The 17010-nt window shown below is 39.9% G+C and overlaps 1 protein-coding gene and 1 long non-coding RNA gene across 3 annotated transcripts; one reads left to right on the top strand and one right to left on the bottom strand.

Moving 5' to 3' along the window:
- The first annotated feature begins 9968 nt into the window (after window positions 1-9968).
- LOC139191370 (uncharacterized) lies at window positions 9969-11476 on the top strand. 2 transcript variants are annotated; one of them, XR_011575401.1, is made up of 2 exons: window positions 9969-10242; window positions 10649-11476. It is a non-coding gene; the product is annotated as an uncharacterized lncRNA (long non-coding RNA). The 2 variants fall into 2 exon arrangements; XR_011575400.1 differs by having other exon boundaries at window positions 10017-10242; window positions 10611-11476.
- A 478-nt stretch (window positions 11477-11954) lies between these two features.
- Window positions 11955-15056, bottom strand: LOC103415045 (mediator of RNA polymerase II transcription subunit 6). Its single transcript, XM_070812164.1, has 5 exons — window positions 14631-15056; window positions 14012-14186; window positions 13730-13799; window positions 12531-12640; window positions 11955-12344 (listed from the first exon to the last, which is right to left on the bottom strand). The coding sequence occupies exons 1-5, from the start codon at window positions 14870-14872 to the stop codon at window positions 12183-12185; spliced, it is 759 nt and encodes a 252-aa protein (XP_070668265.1). The 5' UTR covers window positions 14873-15056; the 3' UTR covers window positions 11955-12182.
- Window positions 15057-17010: the final 1954 nt, after the last annotated feature.

Raw genomic sequence — 17010 nt, 5'->3', positions numbered from 1 at the left:
CTTCCCATACCAATGAATTTGCATACAATGTAGACAAGATAAAAAAATAAGATTATCAAGAGAAAAGCTATGTCTGTAATTGTTGATTCAACATCAACAATTTTGGAACCAAAAATATTTAAGGCAGCCAACAAGATCACAAAATGGAAATTTGCAATGAACGAAATTGATTATGGTGAAACCTTCAGTCCAGTTGTCAAACCAACAATCATTAGACTAGTTATTGTATTGGCAACTCAATACAACTGGTCTCTTAGACAGTTAGATGTCAAAATTGCATTTCTGCATGGTGTTCTTTAAGAAGAAGTTTATATGAAGCAACATTCAAGCTTTGTGAATGACAAATATCCATTTAACTTTGTATGCAAGTTACAAAAATCTCTCTATGGGTTAAAGCAGGCCCTAGAGCATGGAATGACATATTTACAAGCTTCTTATCTGGTTTGGGGTTTCAAAGTTCACAAGCCGATTCATCTCTTTTTGTCAAGCGCTCATCACTTGGTACTATGGTGTTGTTATTATATGTAAATGATGTGATTTTAACAGGCAACAATCCACAACTCATTTCAGTAGTTATTAAAGACCTCACTGCAAAGCTTGATAGGAAAGACTTGGGTCAGTTGAACTACTTTTTGGGATTACAAATCAGCTATAAACAGGAATGTCTCTTTGTGTCTCAAGCCAAGTATATCTCAGAGTTAATTGATAAAGTGGATTTGCAGGAGTGCAAACCTTGTCCTACACCATGCTTGCCATATCACAGGTTATTGAAAGATGATGGAAAACCTTATCACAGCCTTGAGCAATATAGAAGCATTGTAGATGCACTACAATATTTTACCTTCACAAGGCCTGACATAGCCTTTGCTATCAATCAAACATGTCAATTCATGCATAATCTGATGGAATCTCATGTTGCAGCTGTCAAGAGAATTCTCAGGTACCTCAAAGGTATTTTAAAGCCCTTATTCTATAAAATGGACTCCCTCACCACCATTAGAGAGCATCGCCGCCTACTGAGTAACCGTATCGCCGTGAGCATCAACTCTAGCCCATCATTTATGTATTGAGGAGCGAGCCCTTATTCTATAAAATGGACTCCCTCACCTTCAATGCCACAAGCCGAGCCAACTAAGGCAACATAAGCCACAAGCCGAGCAGCCTCTTAACATGTGGTACTTCTAGTTTAGCATCATTTCATATTGGGCACCGCCTCATATCAAGCATCGGTTCTAGACGACATCTAGTTACTTCGGCCCATACATGGACTGAATTTTAAGTCTCTAGCCAAAAGACTCTCTTGACTGAAGACTTGGGGGACTACTGTTTATACCATATTTAGGGCCTCGTATTTAGATCTCGTACAATACTCGGGAGACTTAAATGTAATTATGTGATAAAGGAAGGGGTAAATATGTAATAAGTGAGGAGTCCTTATTCTATAAAAGGACCCCTCACCCTCACAATAGGGGAGGCCAATTCCTAAGGCTCATCACCCCTCTCAAAGCTCTCACTCTCAGAGCTCTCTCTCCCTCAGATAAATACATAATCAGTATGGACATAGCCCAAACCTTGGGGTGAACCACGATACATCCTATGTTATTTACATTTCTTGCAGATTCACGGTCGGATTTACGTTGTACCAAGACCTCCAGTTTTGTGCATCAACAGAGTCTATGCTCTTTGACCAAGAGGATACCAAGACTACCAATGAGGTGACAAAGACAATGGCAGCTGAAGCTTATTCTTCAGCCAAGAAGATCAAGAGGTTGGAGTTTGAGCTCGTTGCTTTGAAATTGTCTAAAATCTTTGCCCCCACTTCTCTATAGCTTGAGACTGCACACCAAGACATCGTTGACTTAAAGACTAGGCTTGACGCAGTCCAAGTTAAGTATGAAAGTGTAGAGAAGAAGATTGGATGTTACATACCTTAGATTCAAGATCTTGAGCATGCCATTTCTGAGCTTCATTTCGCTGCTTATGTAAAGGATAAAGAGTTGATTGATGCTTATAATCAAGTGATCCACTTCAAGAAGATCGTCAATAAGCTTGAACCCAAATGTTAGAACTCCAATATGCGTTAAAGATCAATGAAAGTCTGAAGAAAGAAATGGTTGAGCTACAGTGCGTCCATGTTGGTATGCTTGAAGAGAACAAGCAGCTGAAGGGTGATAAGGCTGGGCTCGAGGCTTCACTTGTTCAGAGTCAGGCCGATTTCTACAAGCTGGGTTATATAGATCATCTCTTTGGTAGGCCATCTGACTTTGAGTTTACTGGGAAGGACTTCAAGTTCTTCTTTATTTCTCCGAAAAACTTGCTTGCCTTTACTTTTGAGGCTTCTATTAGTGAAGTAGTCAAAGAAGTTGGTGCCCAGGCTAGGGTAGCCGGGGGTGAAGCGTTGGATAATGTCGTTGCTAAGAGTGTTGTGACTACTGAAGGTGTGGCGACCGAGTAGTCGTGGGATGTCCAAGCTGTAGAAGATTAGTCTTCTAGGTAGCCTTTAGGATTTTCTTTGTTTTTCTTGTTGGTTTTTGCTTTGCTTAAACTACTTCGGCCTTTGCTATTTGTTTATCAATTTTGCTAGAAAATTTAATATACTTGCTTCCTTCATTTTTCTTCATCATTGCTTCTTTTGTTTACGCCCAACCTTTAACCTTTAGACTATTGGCAGGCGTGTTACTTTTCTATAAGCAGACAGGCCCACGTAGCCTATGCAGGCATATGTATTGGTGTAGAACTTTTACAAAGTTGTTAGCCATAGGGTTAGCAGTCGGATGCCTTACTTACAGAAGCAGATGAGTCTGCGTGACCACTTGGCTGTTAACCTTGGCTTTCTTTAATCCTTTGAGCTGTGTGGCTTGCATCACAACATACTAAAGATTTTTTAGGTTATGAAATTCACTGACCTTTTGTATAAAAAGTACGCGGTTGTTTGGAATTTCGTAAGCAATAGGTTACGTAACAAGTATCACAATACTTTAGGAATTAGTGTCAATATAAACAATCATTCCGCGCTTGGTAGAGGTGAAGCTTATCGACGGCGTAGCATATCGACAGTGTATAAATCTTCGTATATGCACATTAACTTATTTAACGTTTCACAAAAATGTGTAGTTGTATAAGTTTAGCATGGCTTACTACTCGAAGGAAAGCCATAGGCAGTCTTTTGAAAATTGTAAGCTACCTTAGTGCACTCGGTAGCAGCTTTAGGGTTCTAGGGCAACCGTCCATAGGGCGTACTACGTAATGTGCTTCCTCCGTCTTTAAGGCCCAGCTCTCCACGGATTAGGCCTAGAGATCCAAAATCCTTCAAGCCTTGAAAAAAAACCATTGTGGCTACTTTTAGGAATCCCGATGCAAGCCATCGTGCACCTAGTTACACCAGGGCAGCTCGACTCATCCACATCTGGATATTCAGAGTGTATAGTTTATCCTTCCGCATTGGAGAGCAAACCCGTGTGGGTGTCGGGGAATTGGTTTACCCTCTTATGCTAGAGAGCATGGTTGGTCCATAGGAGGCGTAATTCTTGCGATAAGTCCCTAAAAAAGGCGTCGTCTTCTTTTGAAGTGCAAGAGTGATCAGTTGTTATAGGCAAGCAACCGAGCCAAGTTGTAGATTACTTATGAATTCCTCATTGAAAAATAAGGGAAATGAACGAAAACTTAGTTATAGGGTAGGAACTACATAACAACTGGATAGTTCTCGGCTTGCGAGGTGGTGCCCGTCAAGCTACTTGAGTTTTTGGGCTTTGATGTAATGAGAGGTCACACATTCTACTTCATCAGATTGTAGGCGTTCCATTACTTTTCGATCTCTTTGTCGTTCATGGTGGCGAGGATATAACTACATTTACCGCCTACTCTATTGATCTTCTACGGACCTTCCCAGATTGGATCCATCTTTTTGGAGCCTTCTCTGTCGGCAGTTATGAAGGCTTTTCTTAGGACTAGATCTCCATGCTAGAACTGCCGAATCTTGACCCTTTTGTTGTAGCTGGAGAAGAGCTGCTGGTAGTAGGCTACAATACGGGTGATGACCTTCTCACATTTCTCATCTGCTAGATCTAAGATTGTGGCCATCTACTTTCTGTTATGCTCAATGCTTAGCAATAGAGTGCTGATACTTGGCACAATGACATTGGGATGAATGATTGCTTCTAAACCAAAAGCCAAAGAAAAATGAGTCTCACTGGTTGCTCGTCGTTTGGCTGTACGATATACCCATAAACATCCAGGAAGTTCATATGGCCATTTTCCCTTATTATCCAAGATGGATTTCTTAAGGGAATCAAGAATCATCTTGTTTGATGCTTCAGCATGCCCATTGCCTTAGGGATACCTCGGCATGGACATGTGTTGCTTGATGCCATATTTCTAGAAGAACTTCGCCAAATCTTTGCCTATGAATTACGGGTCGTTGTTTGTGACGATGGATTGAGGGATGCCAAATCGACAAATGATGTTCCTTCATATGAAGCACTCTATATTCGTCTAAGTTGTGGTTGTCATAGGCTCTGCTTCCACCCATTTGATGAAGTAGTCAGCTGCCACGATCATCATGCATTTACCCCCAATAACGGGCGGCATTTGCCCTACCAAGTCGATTGCCCACAGCATGAACGACTAAGGACTCGTTTACGGATAAAGTTCATTTGCATGCAGTGCTGGTACCGGCTTGTAACTTTGGCAGTGATCGTATTTTTTTACTAACTCCTTAGCGTCTTGATGCATAGTAGGCCAGTAGTAGCCTGCATTAAGAGCCTTTTATGCTATGGATCAACCTCTGTAGTGATTTCCACAAACACATTCATGGATTGAACTTAGAACCTTTAGGTCATCAGGAAACGCTAAGCTGCAGAGATGTGATCTAGTGTAAGATCTTTAGACGAGAATGTCGTTCCACATATAGTAACATGCTGCCTTTGTTTGGAGCTTTCTAAACTCCAATCTTTCCATAGGAGTGTGTCATTGACCAGGTAGTCAATAATGGAATCTTGCCAGTTTGGAGTTATACTAACCTATTACACCTCGGCTGCTGGCTCCACCTTTATGCTTAGCTTATCTAGAAATTCCACCTAAATAGAGTGTTTGAACTGATGGTCGAGGGCGGAGCCTAGGCCGGCTAGCGCGTCTGTGTGGGTGTTGTCTGCCTGCGAAACTTGAGTGAGGGTGTAAGTCTAAAATGCCTCAAGTTGTTTAGTACCTTTTCTAGGTATTGCCCTATCTTCGGATATTTTGTCATGTACTCCCCAGTAGTCTGGCTGGTGATTAACTGGGAATCATAATGAATTGCAAGCTTTTTCACTGCCAAGTCATTTGCCATTTGGAGGCCTACTAGTAGGGCTTCGTACTTTGCTTTGTTGTTGGATGCTTTAAACCCTATAGTGATTGCCTGCTCAAGCATTGAACTATTTGGGAGTGATAAGGACCACACCTGCTCCTAAGCCTTTGTAGCTAGATGCGTCGTTAATGTGAAAATGTCAGAAGACTCCATCAGGTGAAGCAGGCGTGGCTAAGGCGTGCTCAGTTGCCTCCATTGTGTTATTGGGCTGCTCTGTTGTGTCGCTTATGCTAGGCGTGAATTCTGCTATGAAGTATGCTAAGGCTTGAGCCTTTATTCCCATACGAGGTTGAAAAACTAAATTGTATTAGCTAAGTTCCAACGCCCATTTCATTACTCATTGAGAAGCATCTGGATCATGTAGGATTGATCGTAGAGACAATGACTATATGAGCTTGAGTCGGCGTGGCGATGAGCCATGGAGTAAAGATTCTCACAGTCGTGAGTCGGATGCAAGATAGGCGCAGTAGGGGCCGCGGAGATAAGGCCATGCTACATATAGCAAGAGATGCTCAACTGCCGATATTAGGCCACTTTAAAGCTGAATTATAGAGAAATGGTTAGCTAGGGCCATGTGACGTACAGTAGGAGGTGGTGCTCAACTACCAATACATATTGCTCTTATGTAGAATCTTTTGGGGCGACGAAGACAAAACTCGCTTCCGAATGTGTCCTTCTTGTGTTCGCTGCCATTGGCACCCCTTTTAGACTGAGTTGTTGCATTCGTCAAAAAACTTTGCATCCACTAGTGTCTACCTCTTTATCGTCGTACGTCTGGATTGGGCGGAATAGTGCGTCATGAGGATGACTGCGTGTGTCTGAAGGTATAACTTGAGTTTCTAGGTTGCAACAACTGTCGCCAAAGTTAGCTTTTGAATTTCTGGTAGCTGATTTCAACATCGATGATAGCTTTTGAACTGTAGAATACAGGTAATCGGGCCCCCAACCCTTCTCGTATAAGGGTAGAGCTTATTGCTGCTTCAGATACTATCAAACATGTGAATAGGTCATCCGCTGCTTATGGTTTAGATAGTAGGGAGGTGATGTCAGGTACTTCTTCAAGTCATTGAATGTGCATCAGTGAGCCTCGTCCCAAAATGCATGCTTCTCTACCAGAGCGAAAGAATCTGCCAAAGTTAGATCTTCTTTCATGATCAATTCTCTGAACAACGGGTGGTCTACTGGAGTCCTTTTTGGAAGGCTGCTCTAGCTATCAAATCATTGCATCCAACTATCTTTGCCTTCTCTGCTTTAAACCTCTTCACATAGTCGCGGAGTGACTCCTTTAGGTTCTTTTTCATGTTGAACAAGTAGTCTGACTTCTTCTTGATCAAGCGATAGAATAAATACTCCTTGGTGAAAACCAAAGAAAGCTCATCGAAACTTTAGATGGTTTGTGGTGGCAAGGTGTGGAACCAATCTTGTGCCTCGCCTTGTAGAGTGATGGCAATATCTTGCACATAAGAGCGTTGTTGTTTCGGTAAAGGATCATTGCGCTTCGGTAATGCTTTAGGTGTCTCTCTGGGTCTCCATCCCCTCTAAATGAAGTGAAATGTGGCACGCTGAACTTGCGTGGATACTCTGCCTACTCGATCTCGTCCATGAAGGGTGACCTGCTTATGTTGGTCATGTCTCATCATAATGCTTCGTCAGTGACCTCGTTATGTTGGAAATCACACAATCGTTCGGTCATGAGCTTATATACTTCTTCCTGAATTTGCCTTTATTTCAGTAGGGAAACTCTTGGCTGCTCCCAGTCATGACCTATTGGTCTAGGTTGCTTTTCCATATGTTTGACTCGTCTATGCCGTGACTGCGGTGCATATGGTACATTCCTAGCATGCGAGCAAGTTCTTCGCAGGTTGCCAGTTAAACTTGAGCCGAATTGAGTGACTACTTATCTTCATTCGTTATGTTGCCTACTCCGATGTGAGGTGGAGAATGCTCCTTGTGGGCCTATCCACGAATGAACATTTCGCTTGGAATGTTGCTCATGTTAATTATCGGAGTATGGCTTCAACCGTGAGTCTATGCTCATCCGTGGGCCTAACTGAGAGTGCACACTCCTCTGCACGCTAAGACGAGAGTATAAGCTATCTCGATGGCCCAATCGAGAGTGTACACTACTAGAATGCTAGGTTTGTGATTGGTTAAATGGCTGCTTACCAGGACGCTATTGGAGAGGTTCATCGTCTGCCCTTGTCCTACTTCAAGACACCTTGCCTGGGGCACGCTGCATCTCGGTATGCTGCAAGAGCTGATTCACCAAGGTCGTCTGCTGTGTGAAGGCGTTTATCAACTCTATGACTTGTTAAGACAAGTGTTGTTCGCCATTTGAGTTAGAAGAGCTTGGATGGTATGCGTCTCCTTGAGTAGTGGACGTGTAATGGACTCTGAGCGCGAGATTTAAGTTAGGATATGTCAAATTTACGGAGAAATAGGGTGAAAATACTCTCGATTCACTCATCAGTCTAAAAATCTAAAACTCGAACGGTTGGATCGATCTTGGACTGGTTTGGGCTGCTATGAAGGCCATAAGAATGGGCAAGACCTCGAATTAGACCGCAAGTACTGGTCAGACCGTAGGTACAGGCCGGACCGTGGGCACAGGCTTGGCTGCTAGAGCACATGAGCGCTGGACCTCCTTCGGCCGCTGCCTTGTGGCACAGGCTTGGGCCTGCTGCTACAAGGTAGCCTGCTCATCGTGGGTAGTGGGCTCATCAACGGCCGCTGTCGTGGTTGCTACTGTGGTGGCTACCGAGGTGGTGCCCCATGGGGGTGGTACCGCTCCACTCGTCATCGCATTAAGCCTCATGAATTTTCGTGGTAGGGTTACGTCATGATCTCCATCACTTGGTCCAAATCCTTGAACATAAGAAGTTCTGTTTGTTGTGGTTTCCGAATTTCTAGTCATTGTACTTTTCTTTTGCCTTTATTCAAAGAACTTTATTAAAAAAATTCTAGGAATAAAAACATATGAAAAATCTACAAATGAATGAGAAATTAGAAACTTTGAATGCGAGAATCTTCTTCGAGCATGTGAATCAAGACTCTCAAAGAAAGCACCAATTTGTGGATGCAAATTTCCGTCATCTTCTCCTTTGACGAAAATGCAACTGCAAAATAATAACACCTAAGATTAAAGCCAAAAGCCTAACGCACCCACGATGAATGGGAGGGGGGCTTTGGCTAAAGAATCTCTTATGCCAAAGTTAGAATTTGAGACATAAAGTGTTTAGGAATTTTTGGGGAGAGAATGACCTAGCTTTTTAGTGGGAGAAATATGGCTATTTATAAGGGAGTGACCATCCCTATTTGGAGAATAGGACCGGCCATATATGGCCAAATTGTAAGTATAATTGCAAGATATTATGTGAAATAATATCTTGCAATTAACTTGGCAATTAAACCTAAATTGAATAGAAAAATCAGGAGTTACCTTTTGCATAAGGATTTGATGAGGAGTGATGAGAGGGATTTGAATAAATACTATTTTGATCACCTTTGACTCTTCCTTGATTGAGCCATTATTGTCCGTTGCATGCGCGTGGGAATCTCAGTGTGCTTCAAGGGTAATTTTGTCTTTTTAACCCCAAAAGTCCACGTGTCGTCTCCATAATTTTATTGATTATTTTTTACTCCACAGTAGTATATAAGACATTTTGCAAATGTTACTTGGTAATCAAGAAAGACCAATTCACAAAGCTATCAAGCTCTTTCTCTCTCTAAAATCTTCTTCTGCATTGTTTGCAATTCTTACACAGATGTTATCTGACTGATGGATAGAATTGAGAATTGCCCCACATTACAAAATGGGACCTAAACACAAAAGATAAAAGAACAACAAAATAAAATAAAACAACAAAATAAAATAAAGGAAGCTTATAATTAGGGCGGGGTAGGGTAACCTCAACTAAAATATTCAAACAAGAATTTGATCCAACAACAAAAAAACAAGAATTTGATTAGGATTGTTTAAACAACAAGATTCCCGAGAAAAATATTCATCTATGTTGGTAATAACTAATAAGTGTAGACACAACTATTGGCCTCTACAAGTGTAGGGTAATGACTCACTTGAGGCTTAGAGAATGAGTTAACAATCTATAGCAAGCTTTTTCAAGGTTTTGTTAAGGTTAAACTCTTTGTACTGAGTCTCATTAAGAAAACTATCCATTCCAATTTTCCCTGCCGACAATCCACATGTCAGGATGACATGTTTAGAAGAGATTGCATGTCTAATACTTTTGATATATCTTGAACTTAGTGAATTATCCATTACGATATAATCTTACAAACTAAATGAATCCAAGAGAAAAAGAAAAAAGAATCCGACTTTAAAATCAGATATCTCATACTTGAACCACCATGTGTTGGATCAACGATAGATTATTTAACTCATACATAAAAAGTCAAGTGTCATTTCGATTCATGACTTCTGAATCCCAAATAAGTGAACATGCCAATACAATCATAAGGACACATTCTATCAAGCCACGAGATTTGGACATACCTTGGGCCATGGTTCAGATTCCAAACCCTATAAACTTCATAGGCCCATTGTAGCCTATCACTTTGTTTTGTTAAACTAACCCATCATATTTGGGCCAAAGCATCTTAATACAGTAAGCTCAGCCCACATCTCAACAACTAATCGGAAACCGAAACCCTACCAACGGTCTCCGCTCCCGGACTCGCGATCTGTTCTCGAGGGCCTTCAGGAAGAAGGGGTACATCCCACTCTCCATCTACCTCAAGACCTACAGGACCGGCGACAATGTCGACGTCAAGGTTAACGGCGCCGACCACAAGGGTATGCCCCCCACAAGTTCTACCACGGCCGTACCGGTCGCGTCTGGAACGTTACCAAGCGCGCCATCGATGTCGAGATCAACAAGCAGGTTAATTTCATTTTTTGTTTTCTTGTGTTCTTTGTTTTGTAATTTGGGTTGCCTGGAAGGTGTTTGTTGATATGCTTGTGTGAAAATGTGTGTTTGGATTTGTGGGTTCTTGTTGAATTTTCGTTTCTTTTAGTTTGATTTGGACTCCGCAGACTTAAATGGCTGCAGCGTAATTATTATGGTTGATTAGATATTTTTAGGGCTTCGTATAATGTTAGCTTATGGATGCTAATTCTGCTGTTGGTGTGTATTTATGCTGTATGAATTGGGTATCACGCATCGGTGCTGAAAGTATTTTGTTTGAGAATTTATTTGGGTATTTCAGATCATAATAACCCAGTGAAATTAAGATGATAAAAAATTTACAGGTTAATTGGGAAATGATACGTATTGGCTTTTTCTCCAGACGTTGTGTGCCTTCAAAGCGACACTCTTCTTCTCCTTCGTAACAGACAACCTTGTGTTAGACTAAAATATCCAGTTCACACAAATGCTGCATCATCATGGTTTCCAAATACACCGGCCCCAGCAACACCCCTGGCTCATTTTTCAACCTCTATATGCTTGGCTGTGATGACATCTCCGAGATAGATAACGAAATCGGCAATTTATTTTTCATTCCTCAGATTCTATAACGACACAGCAACGGGATGCTGGCAGATCCACAGGCTAGGTTTAGTAGCAACATAAATTTGGTTCAAAGAAAAGGAAAATAACAGACCGTTGATGATATGTATCTTCACGTTTCAAAACCTAGGCCGAGATTAGGCTGAGTTTTTAACATTAGCACTGAGTTCCTTGACATACTCTAATAACAATAGAGAGCACCAACTCCCGCACCCACAAGTGTCGGAATTTTGATTTCTTTCGGCGCATTACTGCATATGCGTGTTATTTGTATGACTACGTGCCTCGTGTGTTCCTCGTTTGGGACCTCGTTTGGGACAACGTCGATGTTATGTTGGAGCGCAGACCATTGCAAGAATCCGTTTGCGCCTGAAACATGATTATGCTTGTTTTACCTGTATATGGTTTCAGAGAACAGTTGGTCGATCAGTGCATGTGTGTCTTGATTCCTCAGGCGAACTGATCAAACTCAGGATACGATGAATCTCTGTATATACAACTTCGTGGCTGTATTTCAAGTTGCTCGGTTGTACATAAAACTTCACGTCCGACCCCTTTCGGGGTGGTACATTATTTTTTCCCCAATAGATGCAGTTTACCGTACAAATGACACTTTCTGAATCAGTGCTGGTTTTTCCTACAACTTTGGTGCTTTTACTTAATACAATTACTGACCCACTTAATCATAAAAATAGAAAAAAAGGAAAAGAATCGGAGAAGTTAAACGAGCTTGAACATACTGACCGTACTACATTTGAGTTGGATTATTTAACACCAATCTCGGTATGAACCAAACATGAGATTAATTAACAACTGAATAAGCTGGGATTATACCTTCTACATGTAGGCCTATTTATCATGAGAGACCTAAATAGATCCAACCGAACCCAAGCCAAACCAATCCAAGTCAATCCCTACAATTACTCCAAGCCAAGCCAACCTATGCAACAAACTTGCCCTTTTAGGGTTTGTTGGTATTTTTGCTAGTCTTTTGGTCTTTTTTTCCAAATTGTCAAAAAAGTACTACCCTAACCCCAGTTTGCTATTTTATATTGAGTAGCATAGTGTATTAAATGACTATACGGTTGTCTTAGGAACTGATCTATCACTTCTGAATAATTGTAATAGGGAGAACTCAGAACCTCCAGTTATAAAAATACAAAAACAAACAGATTAATGAAATCAAACCTAGAGGTAGTAGATACTCCATCACAGTTTGCAGAAGTGGTGTCGTTTCTTGTCAAACGGTCTGTAGCTTCAGCGTTGGACACAACTTTGTTCTCTTAAAAAGATGCAGAAATGGCAATCGTACTCTAAAATTTCATTCTTTTAGCTGGGCCTTGATCAATGATGGGATCTATCTGAGGGTTTTGTGTCTCTCCAGCTTGTTGGGTTTCAGTGCCGTTCTCGGCTTCTGCAGTTGGAGCAGGAACATAGCCTTCTGGAAATGGTGGAGGTGGTGGGGCTGGTGGTAGCTGCATAAACAGTATGACAATAAGGACCTACTCCTAGTAAGACAGTTATGATGAGTTGATAATTACAAGCTTCCCAGGAATCGGGATACCCTCCAGGACGTTAGCTAATATCCATACCCAGAAGTGCAATGCAATAATTCACTTCAGTATAGGAGCACGGGAGAAGATGTGTTTCAGTTCTATTACCTTGCGCTGTAAGGATTGAAGAATAAGATCAACTCGCTTTACTTCCTTGAAGTCAATTGTCTCTTTGGTAACCTTTGATTCAAAGGCTGCAGCCTCATTTTCTGAATCGACTGCATCACAAAATTTAAACGAATTAGAAACCATGAACATTAAACTCATGCTCACACTTGAAAAACCACCACTTAATATTGAAATATGACAAGCAGTGACGAGCTTCTCATATTTTAAGTATACACTATACTGAAGATTTTAGCATTACATACATGATACACCTACCATCCTTTTACATGCATGATACTACAAGTCACCATTTTTAAACAGGCATGATTTCAAGAATTCAACCAAGATATTTTTGTGATCAAGAGCAGTATGATCCATGCATGGTAGCACACATGTCAACCAAATCCAAAGCGAATCCAACAATTCTTGGATTGGATCGGCCAAGTTGTTACAGGGCTTTGATTGGGCATTGGCCCTTCGATCTTTCAACTCCAAAAGGTTGGTTTGATTGGAATTGCTTCAAATTTGACCTGACCTGAACCGACCCTTGTACACCCGTAGTGTCCAAGTTTGTCATGCTCATCAAAGCAAATATCTCATTAAACAAAAGAAAAGTGATGCTGTAACAGACTGCACTTCAGAATAACTGACATCTAAAATACTGATTCATAGAACTTGACAGAATGGTTGAACAGCAAGATGTGGTTGCTTGATTTAGCATGCCATCAAAGCCTACAAATAAAGCTTTGACTTTGAGTTTGAATATTTCTGTCTTGCATAACATCTTCACATTTGCTACCGTGACGAGTGGGAAAGAGAAAAGTGTAGTGATTGAATCGTTATTGAACTTGCCTACCCCAATTAGTCCCAAATCCCTACAGCCACATTAAAACAAATGTAAACTAATCAACCATCTTTATATGTAAACTGGGGAAAACATCTGAGTTTGGGAAACATCATGGTTCTGCAAAGCATTAGAGTTTTCATCTTTCAAGTTTTGATGTAATGTAAATATCAACATAACTGATATGAGTAAAGCATTCCTATATAACTTTCATGGAGCACCAACAAAAATAACTATTACCGTAACAACAAAGAAACTGTTGAGAGAACTTCCCACTAACTGACTTATTAACATCTGTTTAAGATCATACTTATATAATCAAGATATCGGACAAAGTAGAAGGAAATCAATATACCGTATCCAATCTTCTCCAGCTTTGAGGCAGCAGTCGTAAAAGCCTTAGAAATATAATGGAGAGCACGTCCCTGCAACATGAGTAGACAAACAATCAGAATGGAATAAAGATTCCCTATTAATTCCAACACTTAGGAACACATCATACGACTGTATCACTGTCCAATCAAAATGCATAAATTTGAAATTACTTGAAGCTACTAGTTCTTTTATAATTATAATGTGGCAAACTGCATTCAGATATGTCCTAATCCGTTCAAACAACCCCAAAGAAAAAACTTACAATTCGAGCTGCGAAAACATTGCAAAGTTGTGGTGCTTGGTAAATTGTACCATCCAAGACATAATAAGTCAGCATCGGTGTAACTTTCTCCGGACCATCCCTCTTTTGCTTGCGGAAAACAAAAAGGTGGGGCTCCATAACTTCACTCAGCCAGTATTCAGTGCCGGTCATTTTCCTATAAAACGGACACGTAACCATCACTAACTGTGTCAATTCCCAAGTCCTAACCATTTGGGGTCAATCAAAAGAACCATATGAACAATCTGCTTTCTGGTCTAGCGCAATGATGCCCACAAAACCAAAAGAAAATTAAGTAGTTCCGTATAATATCTGTATCTAATCAAATTGATCAGACGATTAACCACGAATCAATCAGGTTTCATTAGTCCATACCAACAAAAAACAAAAAGCAACTGGGTTCTGCTTATAAAATTAAAAACCACCTATTTTTAATGATGATTCCAAGCATACCAATACCATTAATTCATATTTCTTCAAACTCTCTCTTAATCAAAAAAAAATTTCATACAAAATTCAGAAACCCTAGCTAAGTACATTCAGTACAAAAAAGAAAAAATTGAAGAACATTTCCAAAAATTGGGGATGGGGTTTTACTTACACGAGTTGATCTCGGTCGAGGGGGTGAATGGAGCGTTGACGAAGCTGTTCATTGTTACAAGTCCAGTCGTAGAACGGAGAGATAGCGAAGTAATCGAAGACCAGATTGCGATCAAGAGGATACGAGTTCAGCCATAGCTGGTCCTTGAAGCATATATCAGTCATGTCCGTACCCGGTGGCTGTGCTACCACGGGCGGCGGACCGCCCTCCATGTTCGGCAGCGCAACCGGTGGCGTCGCCATGAATTATCTTTCTTGCCTGTACAATGCTCTGCCTCCTAATTGGTGCCCAGATTTTGGTACTATATTGGCAAATAAAGAAGTGATAAGATCGTTTGGGTGACCGCGGGGTCGGAAAGGTATATATTAGTTTGGTGCATTTTCATTTTACCAACCATCAAAGATAAAATAAAAATAAATTAAATAAATAAAACTTCTTGGCTTAATTCCAATTTTCGGATGGTTTTATAATTTTACAATGTCAATTAGTAGTGTCATTGTTTATTACCAAGCAGCCACTGCAAAGATTATCACTTCCCTCCCCAACTTTTTATTAATCTTTATCCACTTCGTGTAATTATTTAAATGCCTTAATCTCTTGAATGCTTCTTCTTTACTTTTTCATCCATTTTCGGGGTTTAACACATTTTGTGATTGTGAAACAGGTATTGGATTGATTATAACAAGTGTGATTTTTTGTTAACGTTGATTAGATTCAGACCTTTGTGTCGATCGAAGTCATTGTTGTTGGGTTAGCTGAGGTATGATCGCTAGCTTTTTCTCTTGGTGCAATACAAAATGTTTTGAGTTGTTATATGGACTTAAGATTTAATAAGTACTTGCCGAAAGTTATGGGATTTTGAAATATCGATGTCTTGCTTGCTTATAAGCGTACAAATTTCTTTTTAGCTTAAACATCTAGGAACCAAGGTAGTCATTTTTCACTGCCTCACTGCGTACAATATGTTCATGATTTACACAACAAAATCATTCCCCACATGTGTGAGGATCTGTGTGTGCAACCTCATTGGTTAGGCATGCCTTGACATTTGCTGTTTAAGGCAGTGTTTAATCCATTGCCAGTGGTGCTCCACTTTGTGATACCATGGACGAGCAAGAAAGTAAATAGAAGAGTTTGATTGCATAATTACTCAGAAAAATAAGTCTATGTTTTTTTAACTATTCTGAAGTGAAATCAATAATCTTCTACTAGTCCGGTTCAATGTTGTCCCAGTTTACATGGGACGACGCAACACTTAAATGATATTTTTCTAATTAGAGTCTTTATGATGATCACTATCAATTCTCCAATGTATTGGGCATACAATTTTGTTGGTTCATATTAGGGAATAGGTTGATTTTATTTAAAGCCTTTCTGATGGTTGCTATTAGTTCTCACACATATGGGCAATGAAGTTTTGTTGTTTATTAGTTGTAGCGACATACTAAGTCATGATTGTTACAACGTCTGACCTTCAACTTTCTTTTTACTTATTTAGGTGAAGTTTGCAATCCAATACATGCGATGAGCTATCCAGAAAAATGAAAATTTTGACATAAGACCGTGAACATCATTAAGGTATCCTATCTATGAATATTTATTCTATCTGTATCCTCATAAACTTAGTTTATCTGTATCGCTTTCCTCATAACACTACATTAAGGGAGCCTCATGATCCTTATTATCATTAAAAACATATGTGTGATACATCTAATGATCCTCATTATCTTTAAAAACATATGTATGATACATCTAATGATCCTTATTATCATTCAGACTTAGATCTTATCCAACAATTCTACATTCAAATTCCAGCCAATAATTGGAAGGGTGCTTTAACGAAAAGCTCCTAATACTATTCACTTTAACGAAAAACCATATTTTTACACTAAAAAGTCAAACCTGGTACTATTCATTTTACTCTTTATTTTGTCCTTATCGTTAAAACTCAAAATTTTCAAACTCTTTTCATTAGTTTTCCTTAACTGGAATCCCCAATCTAACCAACTCAACATACATGTCTACAAAAATAGAACAAATTATAGTTTTAATCAACTCATTTTTAGTAGATTTTAGTAAAATAAAGTGTTCAAAGAGAATCAAATATGTAGTGAGCTGTATTTTTTGGTATTGTAAGGATAAGATGATATATATGCCTCCATTTTTTCTCAATAAGAAACTGAGATTGTATGATATGGTTGAAGACGCCAACAAAAATGCAACAGAAAGAAGAGGGACAAATAAAGAATAGAGGGTAAATACATTAGCTTCCTTCGGTTCTGTTAGTTGGTACTTTTATCATAGTTTTCATTTTTTTTATGGATGAATACATATCCATCATTCCTATATACAATTAGACTAACTATGTATTTCATGTATC

This window comes from Malus domestica, chromosome 14 (assembly GCF_042453785.1).
Source record: "Malus domestica chromosome 14, GDT2T_hap1".
NCBI lineage: Eukaryota > Viridiplantae > Streptophyta > Magnoliopsida > Rosales > Rosaceae > Malus > Malus domestica.
Note: the sequence above shows the minus strand (reverse complement) of the source record. Positions and strands in the feature narration are given on the sequence as shown.